At 34.7% G+C, this 18,490-nt stretch overlaps 1 protein-coding gene and 1 non-coding gene across 2 annotated transcripts in view; both read left to right on the forward strand.

Annotated features, from left to right (window-relative positions):
- LOC106670093 overlaps positions 1-18,490 on the forward strand; it is a 295,520-nt gene that overhangs the window by 237,448 nt on the left and 39,582 nt on the right. Inside the window, exon 2 of the mRNA XM_014400108.2 lies at positions 306-514. Coding sequence (XP_014255594.1) covers positions 306-514 — 209 coding nt within the window. The remainder of the gene's footprint in view (positions 1-305; positions 515-18,490) is intronic.
- Trnad-guc lies at positions 42-114 on the forward strand. Its single transcript has one exon. It is a non-coding gene; the product is annotated as a tRNA-Asp (tRNA).

The following is an 18,490-nucleotide window of genomic DNA, read 5'->3' on the forward strand; positions in this document are numbered from 1 at the left end:
GGTGGGGTTGAGATGGGAAGTTAGTGTCCGAGTGGATCGAAGTCACGATAGCTCAAGTGGTAGAGCAGCGGCTTGTCAAGCCGAAGATCGTGGGTTCGAATCCCGCTCGTGCCATTAATTTTTTTATCACAACTAACAACCTTAAGTAATTGTAAGTTATACAAAATGTAGAACAATTTCTTAGGTAAAACTCCATGCAAGGACAAGCATAACGCTATCTTGCATGGCGCAAAAAAAAATTTAAACACAAGCAAACCCCAGAAATAAGTTTTAAAATAATAATCGAATTGTTTTTTTTGTTACAGAAATTGTGGACGGTTTAAGGCTGGTTGAAGTCAGGATCGACAAGCACACAGTGCGCGGTAACAGCACCGTACTTGAGTGCAGATTCGACCTGCAAGGAGAGACTCTATATTCAGTCAAATGGTACAAAGACGGACATGAATTTTACAGATTCGTACCACGTGACACGCCCTCCGCACAGCTCTTTCCACTTCCGGGGGTACATGTCAGAGTGAGTATTTGCTTATAGAATTTCTGAGTTTTTTCATGAGATTGATGGTAGACGTAAACGAAATTGGTTTGATTAAATAAATCCAAAATGAGTCTGACACAAAATCACATTGTGAGGTAGTGAATCTGCATATAAATAAAGGATTGTTATGCAAGCGTATTATATACCGGGTGGGTCCTACAATCTCAAAACCGCGGGCCGGAAAGTTTCGTACTGTAAGACGAAGATTTTCCGATACTTGTAGGATTCTTATACTATTTTCGTAAACAACGCGTAAAATGTGAAAAAAATTCTTGTGTTGAAGTTGTTCGAGAATTTAAAAATATACGTAAAAGTATAGTTTTGTTGTAGTTTTGTCAGGGTTAAGTTGTTTTCGTAAAATAGTTAAAATTGCTAGCTTGCGATTTTGATGAATTTAAAAAATTTATCATTTGCTACAAGTACACTGGAAGACAAACCACCCTCGTTTTTATGCTAAGTATTGCAATCGTTACAATTTTTATTTTTTGTTGTTTACTAAATATTTTAGAAAAATATAACATATAGTTAAATAGACAATTAAACTGATTAAAATAATTTTACCAAAAATGTTTCTACGGAAACAATAAGGAAAATTCAATTAATTAAGGTTTTTTTTAAGTTGAGATAAAAAAGCCAGTGTCACGATCGGGATTCGAGCCCACGACCTTCGGCTTGATACGCCGCTGCTCTACCACCTGAGCTATCGTGACCTCGATCCTCTCCGGCATTAACTTCCCATCTCAACCGCACCTTTTGGACTTTCCCTCCTTTTTACCATTTTTCGTCGTATAATCTATTTGATTCTCGGCGATAAGTGAAATGGCCAGCTTTAGTGAGCTTTAGTGAAGTTTACCTCATTTTAATTCATTAAACTCACTATTTTTCTTGGTCCGCTTGAACAATTAATACCATTTAATTAATTAAGGTTTTGTAAGTTGAGATGAAAAAGTCGGTGTCACGAGCGGGATTCGAACCCACGACCGTCGGCTTGATACGCCGCTACTCTACCACGGCTATCGGGAAGTTAGTGCCCGAGGGGAGTAGCGGCGTATCAAGCCGAAGGTCGTGGGTTCGAATCTCGCTCATGACACTGACTTTTTATCTCAACTAAAAAAATACCTTATTTAATTGAATGGTATTAATTGGTCAAGCGGACAACGAAAAATAATGAATTTAATAAGGAAAATACTCAATTCAGTTCTGAGTTGTTCCTCCTCTTGCATTGATCACCGCTTGAATTGATTTTATAATGTTTGTGATGATGAGGAATGTCTTCACACTCCTTTAAAAAAAAATGTTTCTTCAGAGAGATTTAGTATCTGGGCAGGATACTAGATCACCAACGACCTGGAAGAAACGTCCAGAGGAAAAAATACAAAACCTAAATCTATAACAATTGTTGCTCTATGGTTTTCAAGAAACAAACGGGTACAAACCGAAAAATAGCTGAATCACAAATATAATATATTCAAAAAACATTTAAAAAATTATTCCAAACGTCATTTCACAAGATAATATTATTTAAAAATATACGTGTAGTCCAATAAACAAATATAAAAAAGTGTAAAAATGTCTGCTAATATAAAATCGTCAGAAAATTTAGACATACTTTTCCAAATAAAATTAACAAAACATGTTTGGAACAAAAAAAAAACCTCAAAATAATACAGGGTTCTTGTAGTGGTACGTAGATGGATCATAAATGGAACATGGACAGAAATGTGGAGTCAAAAGCCAAAAATGTTCACTATAGTCCTTGCACCGTCAATTTTCCAATTTGAAATCCATACCAGAAGTGTACAAGAAATGCATAAAAATGGATTAAAAATGCATACGTTCAGAAGATCATGCAGCGGTTCAACTCAAAGGAGCTCTGAGAATGCCTCAAATACTCTCGACTCCGGTAACTTTAGTGTGTGTGCCGGCAAAGAGGAGATTGAAGGCGACGAACAGGCTGATTGAGTACCAAAGCCGGATGCAGATCACAAACTAGCAGGTCTCAAAAGCATGCTAAACTTGAAAATGAACTGATCCAACATTGGATGAAACACCAGGTGCAAAACGTATTTACACACTATTTGGATAAAATAAATCAACCTTTTTCTCACCAAGCAGTAATTAAAAAAATAATAGGCCTTTATGCCGCTTATTTAATTTAGTACATTTAATTTATTTTTGTATTTTTATATTTAGATTTCCACTTATATATTCATTTTGGTCCAAATTGCGTCAAAGTTTGTACTTTTTGTTTTCAAAGGGGCCCAAAGCGCGAGATAAATATTTATTTTCTTCTTCCTCATCAATGGTAATTGAGCATATTTTTTTAATAACTGTAATAATGTAATAAACTATTAGGTCTACTATTGTTTCGGACAAGTTAATCTTGTTCGTTAATAAAAATTGTATTTTCGTTCGACTAAATGCTGAAATGCGTCGACATTAGTCAAATAATTTCTCTCTACAAAAGTTTAATTTGAGTAAGGGCTTAAAAAAGAATAACAATTATTTGATCGTAGTTTATTTTCTATTTATTGGCATTCTATGAAAGATTATAAGTTTTTTATCAAGTTTCATGACTGTGCATCCAGATTTTCAGAAATAAATTTAATAGATGTATTATTTAATGTAATTCATTTGCTGTCCATTTACGATCGCATTTTACAAAAAAAAAAAAAATGTAATAATAATATCTTCAATAACGGCTTTCGTCAAAATAAAAAAATACAGATTATTGTTCTCAAAAAATATTAAATGTGAACAAATAAATCTGTATCGATTTATTCATGACCCTACATGCTGTTACGATTGGTCGATTTTATGAATAATTGGATTTACAAAATTGTATAAAAAATATGTGAACATTTGTGGTATCTGTTATCAATCACATACGTAAACAGTTCCGAGTTTTTTCTTTTTTATATTTATTTATCTTTTTATTTTCTCTCTCTTTTGTGTTGCCCTTGATTCGGCGTAGGAATAAATGGGAAAATAAGAGGGTTGAATTCTACGTGAAGTCGTGAGCGATCGAACTTGTATAATAAGCTCCACAGACAACCAATTGACTTTAAAAGCCTCGAACAAGAGGAGAATGAGTACGCCTAGAAATTTTCCCGAAAAATCGAAAAAAGCTCGGGATGCCACTTGCCTGACCAGAGGTTCGACCATCAGGAGATCGCCATGACCGCAAAAACATTGAACGTAGACACCAATAATGCCAAACCACCAAATTCCCCGTCCAAGCTCCGATAAACAAACGTCAATTGTTTTAACCGCTGCACCAGGCGTGCTTACAAAAACCCACTCGCTCCATTACGTCGCGATGGTCCAGGAGATAACCTGGAGACATCATCAACCCCAGAAATCCGCTCGCACTAACCACCCCCATATAGGCGAAGAACATTAAAAACTTTGCTATGATGTGCAGTGCATTATCGCAACTAGTGGGGAAAGACAAATTCACCACAAAACGAACCTCACAAACAACGTTTAATTGTCCAATGCGAATGCTATCAACAATATCGGCACACCAAATCCTACTGTCAGCAAAGACCCAAATGCGTGAAATTTACTGGAGAGCACATGACCCAAGACTGCACCAAGAAGCTTGACACGCCAGCCACCTGTGCATTATGCAACGGACAACATTCAGCCAATTACAAAGGTTGTAATGTCCATAAAGAACTCTAGCGTCTAAGGAAGTCACCACCTGTCTACGAGATTACAACCTTCCCAGCTAGCCAGTCGCCCTTAAAATATCCTTCCTCCGAAGCCCAGCACCAAACCTGCTCATCTCAACAAAAATATTTCTTTTGCTCAGGTGGTAGCGGGAACCCAGTCACCTTCACCTTCAGTCTCTTATCCTTCCCGCACTCCCACCACACCTCTCGTCCAACCTCAGCCAAACGACCTACTTACGCAACCTAAAACTATCACCTTCACCTTTGACGATGATACGGCAATCTTTTCTCCTGATAAAAGTCCTGTCACAGCTTCCCGTAATTTTCAAAATCACCTAAACATCCTAGAATGCTGGCTCCGTCAGTGGAGAATCAAGGTCAACAAAACCAAATCAATCCCACCAGTATACCTCAACAACGTTTCCAGCCCAATTGCTAATCAGGTACGATACCTCGGACTCTACCTGGACAAACGACTGACGTGGAACCCCCATACACGACTTAAGCGCACAGAATGTAACATACGATTTTTCATGCTTAAACGACTACTCGACAGATGATCAAAACTCTCACGAACAAACAAAAGAAAACTTTACATTGCCCCTATTTGGACATACGGACTTGAACTTTTCGGGACTGCCAAGCGTTCCAACCTTAATCCAACCAATCCCTTCAATCTAAAATCCTCAAAACAATAGTCAACGCCCCTTTCTATGTAGCCAATCACACCATCTATACCGATCTAAATGTCCCTCTTGCGACCGAGCTAGCCCAATCCCGCTACAAAATGTTCCATTCCAAATTGCCTCATCATCCGAACCCTTTCGTCAAAACCTGTCATCCACCTCATTAACTAATAATGCAAATAGAAGTCTGAAGGTGGCCACGCGACCACGTTAACAGTTGACATCGGTCTCCCTGGATGAAGTACATCTCGCTCATCGTATTGATTTACTAAGGGCTACCATCACTGGATGGTAGCTGTTCAAGCTTTCATGGTACCGTTAACATGTTCATATGGAGGGGGCGTCGGTGGCCGCAACGGTTAGGCGTTGACACGGCTCTCATCACAGTAAGGTGAAGGTTCCGGGTTCGAATCCAGCGACCCTGCATTCGAAACCAACATACTTACAAACGGGCTTTTTTTCAAAAATACCGGCACTCCGAGAGTTGCTGTTGCGAACTCTCGTAAAAAATATGTTTATATGTTTAGGGATGGTTAGGGATGGTTAGGGGGGTTGTTCAAAGATTACAAAGTTTTCAATCCAAAATTTTAAGACTAATTGTTTCTGCCCCTTTTTATGTAAACAATAATACGCTTCACAGAGATCTTCAAATCCCAACAGTTTTTTCATCCATCAAAACATATTACAGACGTTTTCATAGTAAATTACAAAATCACACCAACACACAAATACGATTACTCCATTCCCCACAGTTACCACGTAAACGACTGAAAATAATATGGTAAAGAGACCTCTTAAATGATTAATATCATTTCATTAATCCAGAGCGGCTGCCAATTGGTAGCTTTCTCTATAACGCCCATAATGCCAAACACATAATCTGAAATCCAATCTGCTGGTTGTATATAATACATGTACAGTTGTAGATACAAATAAATGAAGTAAAAAAAAAAGTAAATATTATCTGTTTTACTTGTTGCGCCGAAGAATGCAGATGTAAAAAACAAGTTTAAAAAAATCAAGTGACCAGATTGGTGAATTGAATTCGAGATGGATTTAACAAACGAAAAGACATTTTTATACAAACTTTGTTGCTGGTTTACTAGCATTTCTTTTATAATGAAGCCTAACAATTTTAAGGCTTTGCTTATAATCATGTCAATATGTTCATTAAATGTTAGTTATGAATCAAACAATATTTCTCGATCGTTGATAGATTTAGTTATCTCCAGTTCAGAGTTCCTATAGTATAAAAGTCATGTAGTTATAGATGTGATATAGCGTGTCTCTTCTTCGTTTTTGTTGGGCCCAACCCTGAATTCCGAAAACTGAAAACAAGGTCCCAGAGGTTTTCTACGATCGGACCTGACTACAATTATTTCATTTATCGATCAGGCACCTTTTATATTTCATTTAAACTAAAGTAAATACGACACCAAATGTTTGTAAAATTAAATCTTTAATTACAATTTATTTTCACATAAAAGACAATGTATTTTATTAATTATTATTTTTAATTTAAAGAATCTTTTTATCCTATAACAAACCTATCTCAAATCTACAAACCTTAATTTTAAAATGGAATTTGATTCTCGTTTTATAGTTCCATAAAGAAAGGTAAAGGAATTATTATTATTAAAATTTTGACCACCAAATTAGAAAACACAATTAAAATATTAACAACTTTTAAAATGAAATATTATTTCTTTTATTTTTCTTTATAAAAATATATACCCTTTTAAAACTAAATTACAATTATTATTTTTTATTTTGACGTCAAAATAATAAAAATTAACTCACTTGAATAGTGTGCACACCAAATTTTTCTTTTTACCAAAAATAGCTGTTTACCCACACAAGCCAGAAAGGGATCTGTTCTAGGACTTGAAAAAAATAGCCTTTCTTAGCTCCTACTCCTTTCACTGTTTGAGTGTGTGGAGGGGCATGGCGGTTCCTTTAAATCTGAACGTGACATAGATAATAGGCTTTATGTCTTTTTTAAAGCGCACACATTTATATTTATCTATATTTAAAAACATTGCGTTAGAAATTTCTCAATTGACTAGATTATTTAAGTCTTGTTGATCAACACTGTCCGATGTTGATTTGATGATTTTATAAATCTTTAAATCATCAGCAAATAATTTATATTTACAGGTCGTACGACAATGTAAACATTTATTAATAGTTAATTAAGAAATCTTGTCATTTATTATCTTAAAGTTATCATTTTAAAAAATTATGAAAACGCAAAATTTGTAAGGACAAACGCTGGAGGGAAAAGCAGGTCATTTTCAGCAAGACGTCGTAAATTCAGTGAGTCACTGCCTGGTTTTCGAGCTGTACCTACGAACATACAACAGCTGTCTTCAGCCAATCGCTCCCTGGGTTTTAACCTGTACGCACGAACGTACTTCAGCTGTCTTCAGACAGTCGCTCCCTGGCTTTCGACCTGTACGCACGAACCTACAGCAGCTGTCTTCAGCCAGTCGCTCCCTGGGCTTCGACCTGTACGCACGAACGTACATCAGCTGTCTTCAATCAGTCGGTCCCTGGTTTTCGACGGGTACGAACGAACGTACATCAGCTGTCTCCAATCAGTCGCTCCCTGGTTTTCGACGGGTACGAACGAACGTACATCAGCTGTCTTCAGTGAGTCGCTCCCTGGGTTTTAACCTGTACGCACGAACGTACATCAGCAGTCTCCAATCAGTCGCTCCCTGGTTTTCGACGGGTACGAACGAACGTACATCAGCTGTCTTCAGTGTGTCGCTCTCTCGGCTTCGACCTGTACGCACGAACGTACATCAGCTGTCTTCAGTGAGTCGCTCTCTCGGCTTCGACCTGTACGCACGAACCTACAGCAGCTGTCTTCAGCCAGTCGCTCCCTGGGCTTCGACCTGTACGCACGAATGTACATAAGCTGTCTCCAATCAGTCGCTCCCTGGTTTCCGACGGGTACGAACGAACGTACATCAGCTGTCTTCAGTGAGTCACTCCCTGGGTTTTAACCTGTACGCACGAACGTACTTCAGCTGTCTTCAGACAGTCGCTCCCTGGGCTTCGACCTGTACGCACGAGCGTACAACAGCTGTCTCCAATCAGTCGCTCCATGGTTTCCGACGTGTACGAACGGGCGCACCTTTGACTTCGTCCGGCGAGTGGCTCCCAGCCTCCAATGAAGATAAGCATCAATTATAGTTTGATCTTCACTGTCGTGAGTCGACAAGACGTACGAACATCCTTATTCTTTTTCTTCAACATTGCCATTTATTGTATCAACTTAACTCTCTCTATATATCTACATTTCAATATATTCGATAACTTTGTTTTGTTTCTGGCCAGATTTTAATTTCCGTATTTATGTAATAAATTGTGAATTAATAAATTTAATTATCAAACGAATTATTAAAATTTGTATCCATTAAATCCTTTACGCAACAGCCGGCAACCATCCCTGGTAGCTCCGGGCTTGGAGGGTAGATATCCAGGACTTTCTCCCGCCGGCGTCTACGAAACAGGTCGCAAAGCAATCTGTGACATAATTTATAAAAATATTTAAGAGGAGCGGAATTGTGGAACACCTGAAGTTAAAACTATTGGTTTAGACAAAACAGCGTTTAAAGATTTGTATTCTATTTTTTAAATAACTAGACAGCCAAAGAAGAATGCTACCTTTCATTCCCAGATTTCCTAGTTTATAAAGTAAAGTATGTAATATGTTGTATGTATTATTTGATTTGAACAGTTGGTTGAGATTTTAGTTTAATTATTTACCAGCACTGAACACATATAGTTTTTTAGGGAGGGTGTATTCTTTCATTAAGAATTTGTGTCAAAGTTAGTCTAAATTGTACGTTGCACAACGTTGCGGATTTTCATGCCCTTATAATTTGGCCAGCATATCAAATGATCCATTTCAGCTTTGTCGAGCTATTGTTGGATGTCAAGGTTTAAAAATTAGATTGACAGATATCCACTGATTTGAGAATGAAATGAAACCGTTAGGACAAAAAATAATAGCGTCCCTTGATTGATCAAATATCCGTCAAGTATAAAATTTCTCATGTCCAATCTGAACTGACTAATCAGGCTATCGTTTGTTGGTGAAATTGAAGGAATAACTTGGCTGTATCGGCTAACACGAGAGCCGTGGATATCCGCCAGTCATATATACTTGTCATCCCGACCAAAGATCGTTTTACGTATCCATGATTGATGACTGTCTTTTTACTCGCGCGCGTGGATGTGCCTAAACCTTCTAGGTATGATAAATAACATTGGGCCCAAAGGGTGAAAGAATTTAAATTTAATGTTAACCTAAAACAGTTTAAGGAGGTAATTGTTTGGACAAATTGTATAAGAATTGAATTAAATTTTTTATTTCTGCCATAAAATCTGAAAATAATGTAAAACAATGAGTAAACATAAGTAATTATCCATGTATGTTTAGTGGAAATTACTTATGATTATTTGGAGATCGTGAAATGCGGTCTGGTCTGAGGTAGGTTTAGAAAAATATTTTGTTTATTGTGCCAACGTTTCGGTCTTTATTGAGATCATCTTCAGGCCCTGGGATTTATAAACAATGTATAAATTGTACAAATACGTGTAGAATGTGAAAAAATGAATTTTTAGCATTGTATAAATTCATTTTTGCATATCCTACATGAATCGGTATAATTTAAACAATGTTTATAAACCCCAGGCCCTGAAGATGATCTCAATGAGGATCGAAACGTCGGCACGATAAAGAAAATGTTTTTTCTAAACCTACGTCAGACCAGACCGCATTTCACGATCTCCAAATAATCACTAACGGTCACTAAATACCAAAAAAATTACTTATTTCAATTAATTATTCTTTCTATTTAAGGTCTTGGTTGAGATGAAAAAGTCAGTGCCACCAGCGGGATTCGAACCCAAGTCAATACGCCGCTGCTCTAACCACTTGAGCTATCACTAAATTTCTATTCTCAACCAAGACTTTAGATTTTAAAAAAAAATAATTGAATATAAATAACATTTGTGTGCACTGGTTACAATTCACCACTCCTTAAAACGCCATTTCACACCTTTCTCGTTAACAATTAAAATGATTACGTTTTAGACTTTTACGAGTTGAAGTTTTGTCTAATAGGTGAACAAGGTAATAAAACATATAAGAAAAATAGTTTTTAGTCGGACGTGGGCTACACCGGAGAATTGACCGTTATATCTTTCGCCCGGGAAAGTTGATATCCTCCCATTTGTAATCCGTACGAATTTCCTTAGTGCCTAGCAGAACAAATTCTCCGTAATTTGAATAATTTAAAAGATTTATGAAAGCTTAGAAGCAGTAGTAGAGAAAGAATGAAAGGTAGCCGGTTGTCTGGATTCGGAGGTCGAATCGGTCTAAAAAGAAATGAACAGGCTCACAAAGCCCGCGGCGTGCAATTCCGCGATACTTGGTCAAGCGGACTTGAAAAACTTAACTCATTGAAAACATTAATCGAACTGTGTGGTGATTAGTGACCGTTAATTATTCAGAAATCGTGAGATGCGGTCTGGTGTGATGTACGTTACAGAAAAACATTTTCTTTATCGTGCCAACGTTTCGATCTTTATTGAGATCATCTTCAGGCCCTGGGATTTACAAACATTGTTTACATTTAACAAGAATGGCACAATTGCACAGAAAACAAACACTTTGAGTGAGTAGAATTACTTTGATTAAATATAAAAAATATATTTTGCATTGCAAGGACCTGAAAAGAGTTAATTTCTTTGAATTTTCTGTTAGGCCGATCTGGTGATATGCTTTGTTTAAGTCAAACACCGAAAAAATAATCGACGTTCCCTAATTCCAGTCTACAACCATTTTCTGTTAGGCCGATCTGGTGATATGCTTTGTTTAAGTCAAACACCGAAAAAATAATCCCATCACGTAAATGTATCAAAGCTTCCTCTAATGTTGGGGTTTGCTGTGTTATATAATTAATTTTTGAATTCAAGTGCCTATAGTCTACTACTAGCCTATAATCCTTCGTTACGCTATCTCCCGTTTTCTTGGGTACTAAAAAACATGGTGAAGCGAACGATGTCCTTATGGGTTCGATAATACCTTCCTGGAGTGGGCTGTCTATCTTAGTTCTCAAAGTTTGATATTTCTCGGGCCCTGAGCGATACCAGCTTCGAAATCCTCGAGAGTCTAATACAGCGCCCTCTTTGAGAGATATATCGTACTCAATGACATCAGTGCGACCTAACCTATTTGTAAGGACGTCAGGATACAAAGATTCGTGCTTTTTGGTAATTTCTAACGGGGTTATTCTAGATAGGTTGATCTTGTTTATATTATGTACAATGTGGATTTTGTTCTTTTTGTCGAATGAAAAGATTATGTGGTTATTAGCTGGGTTTATAGACAGAAGTATTATAGATAGATTGATAAGTTATCATGCGTTTAGATGTAGTAATGAAGTATTATAGATAGATGTTGTAAGATCATGCAACTGTAAGGAATTTTGCCGACAATTGAGTGGTGAACAAACAAACAAAAATAAACGAAAATCCTAAGTAAAAAAAAAATTATTGCTCTGCTACCAATGTGAGACGTCGATCATTCGACGGCACGACAAATAAGGGTCCAACACTTCTAAAACTGGGGATAGTAAAGGGTAAAGGAAAAGGAAAATAAAACAAATAAAAGCACACTTGCTGAAAATAAACGGACTGAAAACAAAATATATTTACAAGACATATATATATATATACAAGCTAAACCAAAATTATAACATAGGGTAACTAAGGCGTTTAACTTTTCTCCCCAATTCCAACCTACAACCACACAACGATACAGCACAATCGCTCAACTCACCCTGGTGGTAACTGAATGATGTCACAGTATATAAACCACTTTTTTCCACATCCAACATGTATTTGTTAAATTTAAACAATGTTTGTAAATCCCAGGCCCTGAAGATGATCTCAATAAAGATGGAAACATTGGCACGATAAACAAAATGTTTTTCTGAAACCTACATCACATCATACCGCATTTCACGATTTCTGAATAATTAATCGAACTTATTATTCAGAAATCGTGAGATGCGGTCTTCTTGAATAATTATCGACTAACGGTCACGTTAATCGAACTGCTTGTCTGGCCAGGCTAGATTGATATCGCCGACCAGCTAAAATCAGGGTATTATTGTGTTTAAGAGAGAGAAAAATTATTTTCAGACGATTAGAAAAACGTGCACCTGTACTTTCATCGTACATCTTTGTTCACTTCCCATATCGAATTGGCATGTCAATTTCGCCAACAAAAAATATATAAGCTCGATACTCGATTTAACTGAGAATAAAATTCGTTCTCTCATTTACATAAGTGTATTGTTAGAGCTCGGAAAAGCACTGGTGAACTTTAAAGCACTAAAAAGGGTAGAATAGCTGTTTAAATGCACGACAATCAAACCGAAATGTTTGCAATAATTATTTTCTATTTCACCACAATTGCGCTGTTTTCTTTAATGCCGGTCTTTTCGTAAGATGACGTCTATAAAAAAAAAACAGAGTTGGACGGTTTAAATTGCATACATAAAAGATTTAAAAATCAGATTGAACAATGATATTAAAAATGTAAATTTTCTTAACAGGCAGATAAAACAAGTTGTGATTTAATTAGCTTTCACACAATTAAAACAACAATTAGCCCGGCATAATTTGGTAAAGAAAAATCAACAAAAAGGTGAACCCGATTAATGCAATGACTCTGTCAGCACCATGTATACGTTAGGAAGTCGAACTGATTTAATGGTAATTGGAAGGTTGGAAAACTTCAATTTGAAGTCAAGATGGCCTGGTAATAAGGTAAGGGGGGGCCACGATTTGAAAAAGACTGATCAAGAAAGACCAGGACCACTTGAAATCTCATTTCCGCGATGCTTTTATGACCGAATGGCCAATTTCATGCTCATATAAAATCGCTGTTTACGAATACCCGAGACTTTATAAGATCGAGGTATAAAAAGGGCCCCCACCCTCAATTTGTATTAACGGAATGAAAATAAGGGTTCGGAATAACTTTCAAAATTAAAATATATGTACATTGCGTTCATGTTTTCTTCGTGTTTTTAAACTTGAATTGTTTCGAACCGAGAGAGAATTTCCATTAATTCACAATCTATATTTAAATTTTATCTCAGTTTAAAATATCAACACAAATTCGCCGAGGTTTGTTCCTTTTGTCTTTTGATAATAAAATCAAGTAATAGAATAATAAGGTTTTTTAAGTTCTATCATTTTCTGAAAACAGACAGATAATATAGAAATAGTTTCATTTGATTCATACCTGCGGTTGCAGTGAAAAGTGAGTTTTAGNGTCATTTTTGCCGATATTTTAAACACAAATGTGCATGTTGAGAAAAAAATACACAGCTTAGAATAATAAAATAATAACCGTCGCCCTTGATTTTAAGATGTCGCTTTAAAATTTACAAAAAAAAAGAAACTTTATAACAATACATAAAAATGAATTATATGTGTACAAAGTTTTCCGTTTTCAGGAAACCCAAGATGGGAAAGTAGAAAGAAGATTGCTTTTTTCCTGAAAACTTTTCTGTCGAAAGCCAATGCACTCCGGCCGAGTTTGGAATGATGTTTTACATAGGAATCCTAACAGATAAATATAAAAGATGTCGCACACTTTTTCACTTTTGAAAATTTTCTAAATTAAAAAAAATAGTATTTTCTAAATATAAAACTGATCAAACATATTTAAAAAAAGAAATAAAAAGAAATCATGTTAATGAACTCACTGACTAAAATGAATTTTATTTTGAATTGAATATAACACAATTTGTTTCTATTATTTATATCAATATTTTTTGTACTCCTTTATAATTAGAATTAGTAATTAAGTGGGTTTCTCGTATCCGTTCTCTAACTAGACAAACTAAATTAAAAGTACACAAAGTTGAAGTCTCGGTGAACTTGTTCACTTAGGAAATTCAGTCGGTAAATATTTCAGTACTTTCCCAATTAATAACAATGATGAAACCGCTTTTAAGCATCGTGAAAAATTTTTTTTCTATCTAGCTATCAATAGATATATTGGCTATAAAAATGAAGAAAGTAATATTTAAAATTTGTCAAGTTTGGTTTAAGTCCTCACATTTTAATTATTGATATTAAATTTATTCAAATTATTATTAGATCAATTCTTTCAAAAAAGTTGATATAGTGACACCAGTGAAAAATCAACAGATGGACCTTTTAAATAATAATGATCTAATCATTTAAATATCTTTTGATAACTGTTTAAAAAAAAACTATTTTATTTTCATATTGCTTATATTCTATATAAGCAATATGGGTATATAGAAAACCTACAACTACAGACACCATGATACCAGCAGAAACCCAAAAGGCTGCTAATTTCATTTGGTTCACAGACCGTATGTTAAAACTTCCATTAACACCGTCTAACTATAAAAAAGAATTAGAATCTATTAAACCTTAGCAAAAACAACGGGTATCTAGAAATATTTATTGATAGGTTACTAATTAAAAGAATAAAAAAATTAACTTTAAACGAATCAACAATAAGACTCAGCCATCTCAACACAAATGAATCATTAGGTTGTTTGCCATACATTGGTGAATATCGGAAAAAGTTAGTAAAATTTTTAAACAAGAAGGTTTTAGAATAACTTTTAGAAGTATGGGTTCATTTAAAAACATCCTCTCAAAACCTAAAGACAAGGTTTTGTTTTTACCAATTCAATTGTAATGATTGTGATATTAAATATACAGGACAAAGCGGTAGAGACGTAAAAGAACACTTGCCTAAATCGAGCAAATTTTCGGAATTTAAGGACCAAGAAACAAAACATAATTTCAATCCTTTTTAAGAAAGATGGTTCCTACTCACATTAAGTTTAATCTCAGACATTGAGAATTGAACCAGATTGATTTGTTAATTTTTGAGCATGAAACTCTCAATTTATAATAAAGATTTAAAAGTATTTGTTTATTAGCAGATATTAAGCAAGTGGAGGTAATGTTGTTGATTGTGTTATAATCCATTACTGTTTTGACAAGCAAATTAATAGAAATTATAAATGATGGGGTGAGTGTGGAGGGAAAGAACTAGATTGGTTTGAGAAATTTGAAATTAAAAAATGTAAAATTGAACAGAGGGATAAATGCATTAATAACATAACAGATTTTGATCTACCTCCCATTTTAAATAGGTACATAAATAATATTAAAGTCCAAATAATTAAACTAATTTATTTTAATTGTTATTATTTTTAATTGTAATTAGAATATTTAATAATAGTGAGAATAATTAATAATAGTAAGTAAGTAATTTAATAATGAGTGGTTATTAGGGACAGTTAATCGATATTTATTTAGAAATCGTGAGATGCGGTCTGGTTTGAAAAACGGTAGGTTTCGGAAAAACATTTTCTTTATCGTGCCAACGTTTCGATCTTTTATAGAGATCATCTTCATGCCCTGGGATTTGCAAACATTGTTTAAATTTAACAAATACATGTTGGATGTGGAAAAGTAAATTTATACAATGCAATATATATATATTCAAACAAAGTATTTCTTCTCACTGAAAGTGGTTGTTTTCTGTGTAATTGTGCCATTCATGATCTTATTCAGTTATAAAATATTTTGCATTGTATAAATGCACTTTTTTCCACACCCTACATGTATTTGTTAAATTTCAACAATGTTTGCAAATTCCAGGCTCTGAAGATGATCTCAATAAAGGTCGAAACGTTGGCACGATAAAGAAAATGTTTTTATGAAACCTACATCACACCAGACCGCATCTCACGATTTCTGAATAATCTTAAATTTTTTCTTAGAATTGAGTGGTTGATAAAATTTCCAAATAGTTTTCCTGAAATGGTTTTGTTATTTTTTCATTACCATAACTCACTGTTCATAATTTTCTACTAAAACCCACTTTTCACTGCAACCGCAGGTATGAATCAAATGAAACTATTTGTATATTATCTGTCTGTTTTCAGAAAATGATAAAACTTAAAAAAAAATCTTATTATTCTATTACTTGATTTTATTATCAAAAGAAAAAAGGAACAAACCTCGGCGAATTTGTGTTGATATTTTAAACTGAGATAAAATTTAAATGTTGATTGTGAATTAATGGAAATTCTCTCTCGGTTCGAAACAATTCAAGTTTAAAAACATGACAGAAAACATGAACGCAATGTACATATATTTTAATTTTGAAAGTTATTCCGAACCCTTATTTTCATTCCGTTAATACAAATTGAGGGTGGGGGCCTTTTTATACCTCGATCATTATAAAGTCTCGGGTATTCGCAAACAGCGATTTTATATGAGCATGAAATTGGCCATTCGGTCATAAAAGCATCGCGGAAATGAGATTTCAAGTGGTCCTGGTCTTTCTTGATCAGTCTTTTTCAAATCGTGGCCCCCCCTTACCTTATTACCAGGCCATCTTGACTTCAAATTGAAGTTTTCCAACCTTCCAATTACCATTAAATCAGTTCGACTTCCTAACGTATACATGGTGCTGACAGAGTCATTGCATTAATCGGGTTCACCTTTTTGTTGATTTTTCTTTACCAAATTATGCCGGGATAATTGTTGTTTTAATTGTGTAAAAGCTAATTAAATCACAACTTGTTTTATCTGCCTGTTAAGAAAATTTACATTTTTAATATCATTGTTCAATCTGATTTTTAAATCTTTTATGTATGCAATTTAAACCGTCCAACTCTGTTTTTTTTATAGACGTCATCTTACGAAAAGACCGGCATTAAAGAAAACAGCGCAATTGTGGTGAAATAGAAAATAATTATTGCAAACATTTTGGTTTGATTGTCGTGCATTTAAACAGCTATTCTACCCTTTTTAGTGCTTTAAAGTTCACCAGTGCTTTTCCAAGCTCTAACAATACACTTATGTAAATGAGAGAACGAATTTTATTCTCAGTTAAATCGAGTATCGAGCTTATATATTTTTTGTTGGCGAAATTGACATGCCGATTCGATATGGGAAGTGAACAAAGATGTACGATGAAAGTACAGGTGCACGTTTTTCTAATCGTCTGAAAATAATTTTTCTCTCTCTGAAACACAATAATACCCTGATTTTAGCTGGTCGGCGATATCAATCTAGCCTGGCCAGTCAAGCAGTTCGATTAACGTGTGATGATTAGTGACCGTTAGTCGATAATTATTCAGAAAGACCGCATCTCACGATTTCTGAATAATTAGTTCGATTAATTATTCAGAAATCGTGAGATACGGTCTGGTGTGATGTAGGTTTCAGAAAAACATTTTCTTTATCGTGCCAACGCTTCGATCTTTATTGAGATCATCTTCAGGGGATTTACAAACATTGTTGAAATTTAACAAATAGATGTTGGATGTGGAAAAGTGAATTTGTATACAACGCAAAATATATTTTTTATATTCAATCAAAGTGTTTGTTTTCTTGTTGAATGTAAACAATGTTTGTAAATCCCTGGCCCTGAAGATGATGTCAATAAAGATAGGAACGTTGGCACGATAATGAAAAGGTTTTTCTGAAACCTACATCACACCAGACCGCATCTCACGATTTCTGAATAATTAATCGAACTAATTATTCAGAAATTGTGAGATGCTGTCTTTCTGAATAATTATCGACTAACGGTTACTAATCACCACACGTTAATCAAACTGCTTGACAGCGTTTTTTTTTTTTTTTTTAATCTCACGATTTCTAAATAAATAATTTAATGATATTAAAGTATCATTATAATTTTGTATCTTTTATCTGTAATCACTAATTTACAACTAATTTCTTACCGTATTTACTATTTTATTATTTATTTGTGTTATATTTTCCACGGTTCGCACGTTCAAATTGAGCGCCATTAAAAAAACCAGCTGCTAATTGGAACTTCGCGTTGGCGGGGGTATAAACGGGTTCACTTTTGCAGTTCATGTCGAGAGACGTGGTTGTAGAAGTCCTTCAACCTGATGAGGAGCTAAAAGACTCGAAATCCGGATGGTTGCAAAACAACTTACTGTGAGTAGGAACTATCTTTTCAAAAAGGATTGAATACCACACTCACTCCATCATTTATCATTTCTAAATGTAAGCAATTGTTTAATGTTAAAGAATATTATTCACAAATTAGCGTTAATTTTTAATTTATACTTCCATACTGATCTGTTTGTAATGCTTTACATTGTTATGCTCACTTTCTTATGAAAATAAGCCAAGAAATTGAATTCAGAGAATGTCTTAAATTATTGAACGTTGCCAGGGAATGAGAACTTGACCCTTTTTCATTCTCAATTCAGTAGTATTCTTAAGTGAAATATTTTATACCAGAATCCATTAAGCTTTAAGCTTTTGATGGGAGTTAACCCATGTTGACTATTCTTTTTTTACTTGCACATTTTCGTTATTTATTTGAGCAGTTCCAGAATGATAGATTCATATTTTCGATCTAATAGACAATCCCTTTTCTAAAATTGTAAGCTCCATTGAAATTCAAACAACATAGAATTTCAGGTGAAGGACGGTAGTATGTTGTTTATAAT

Source organism: Cimex lectularius, unplaced genomic scaffold (assembly GCF_000648675.2).
Source record: "Cimex lectularius strain Harlan isolate CLEC.00 unplaced genomic scaffold, Clec_2.1 scaffold49, whole genome shotgun sequence".
Classification (NCBI taxonomy): Eukaryota; Metazoa; Arthropoda; class Insecta; order Hemiptera; family Cimicidae; genus Cimex; species Cimex lectularius.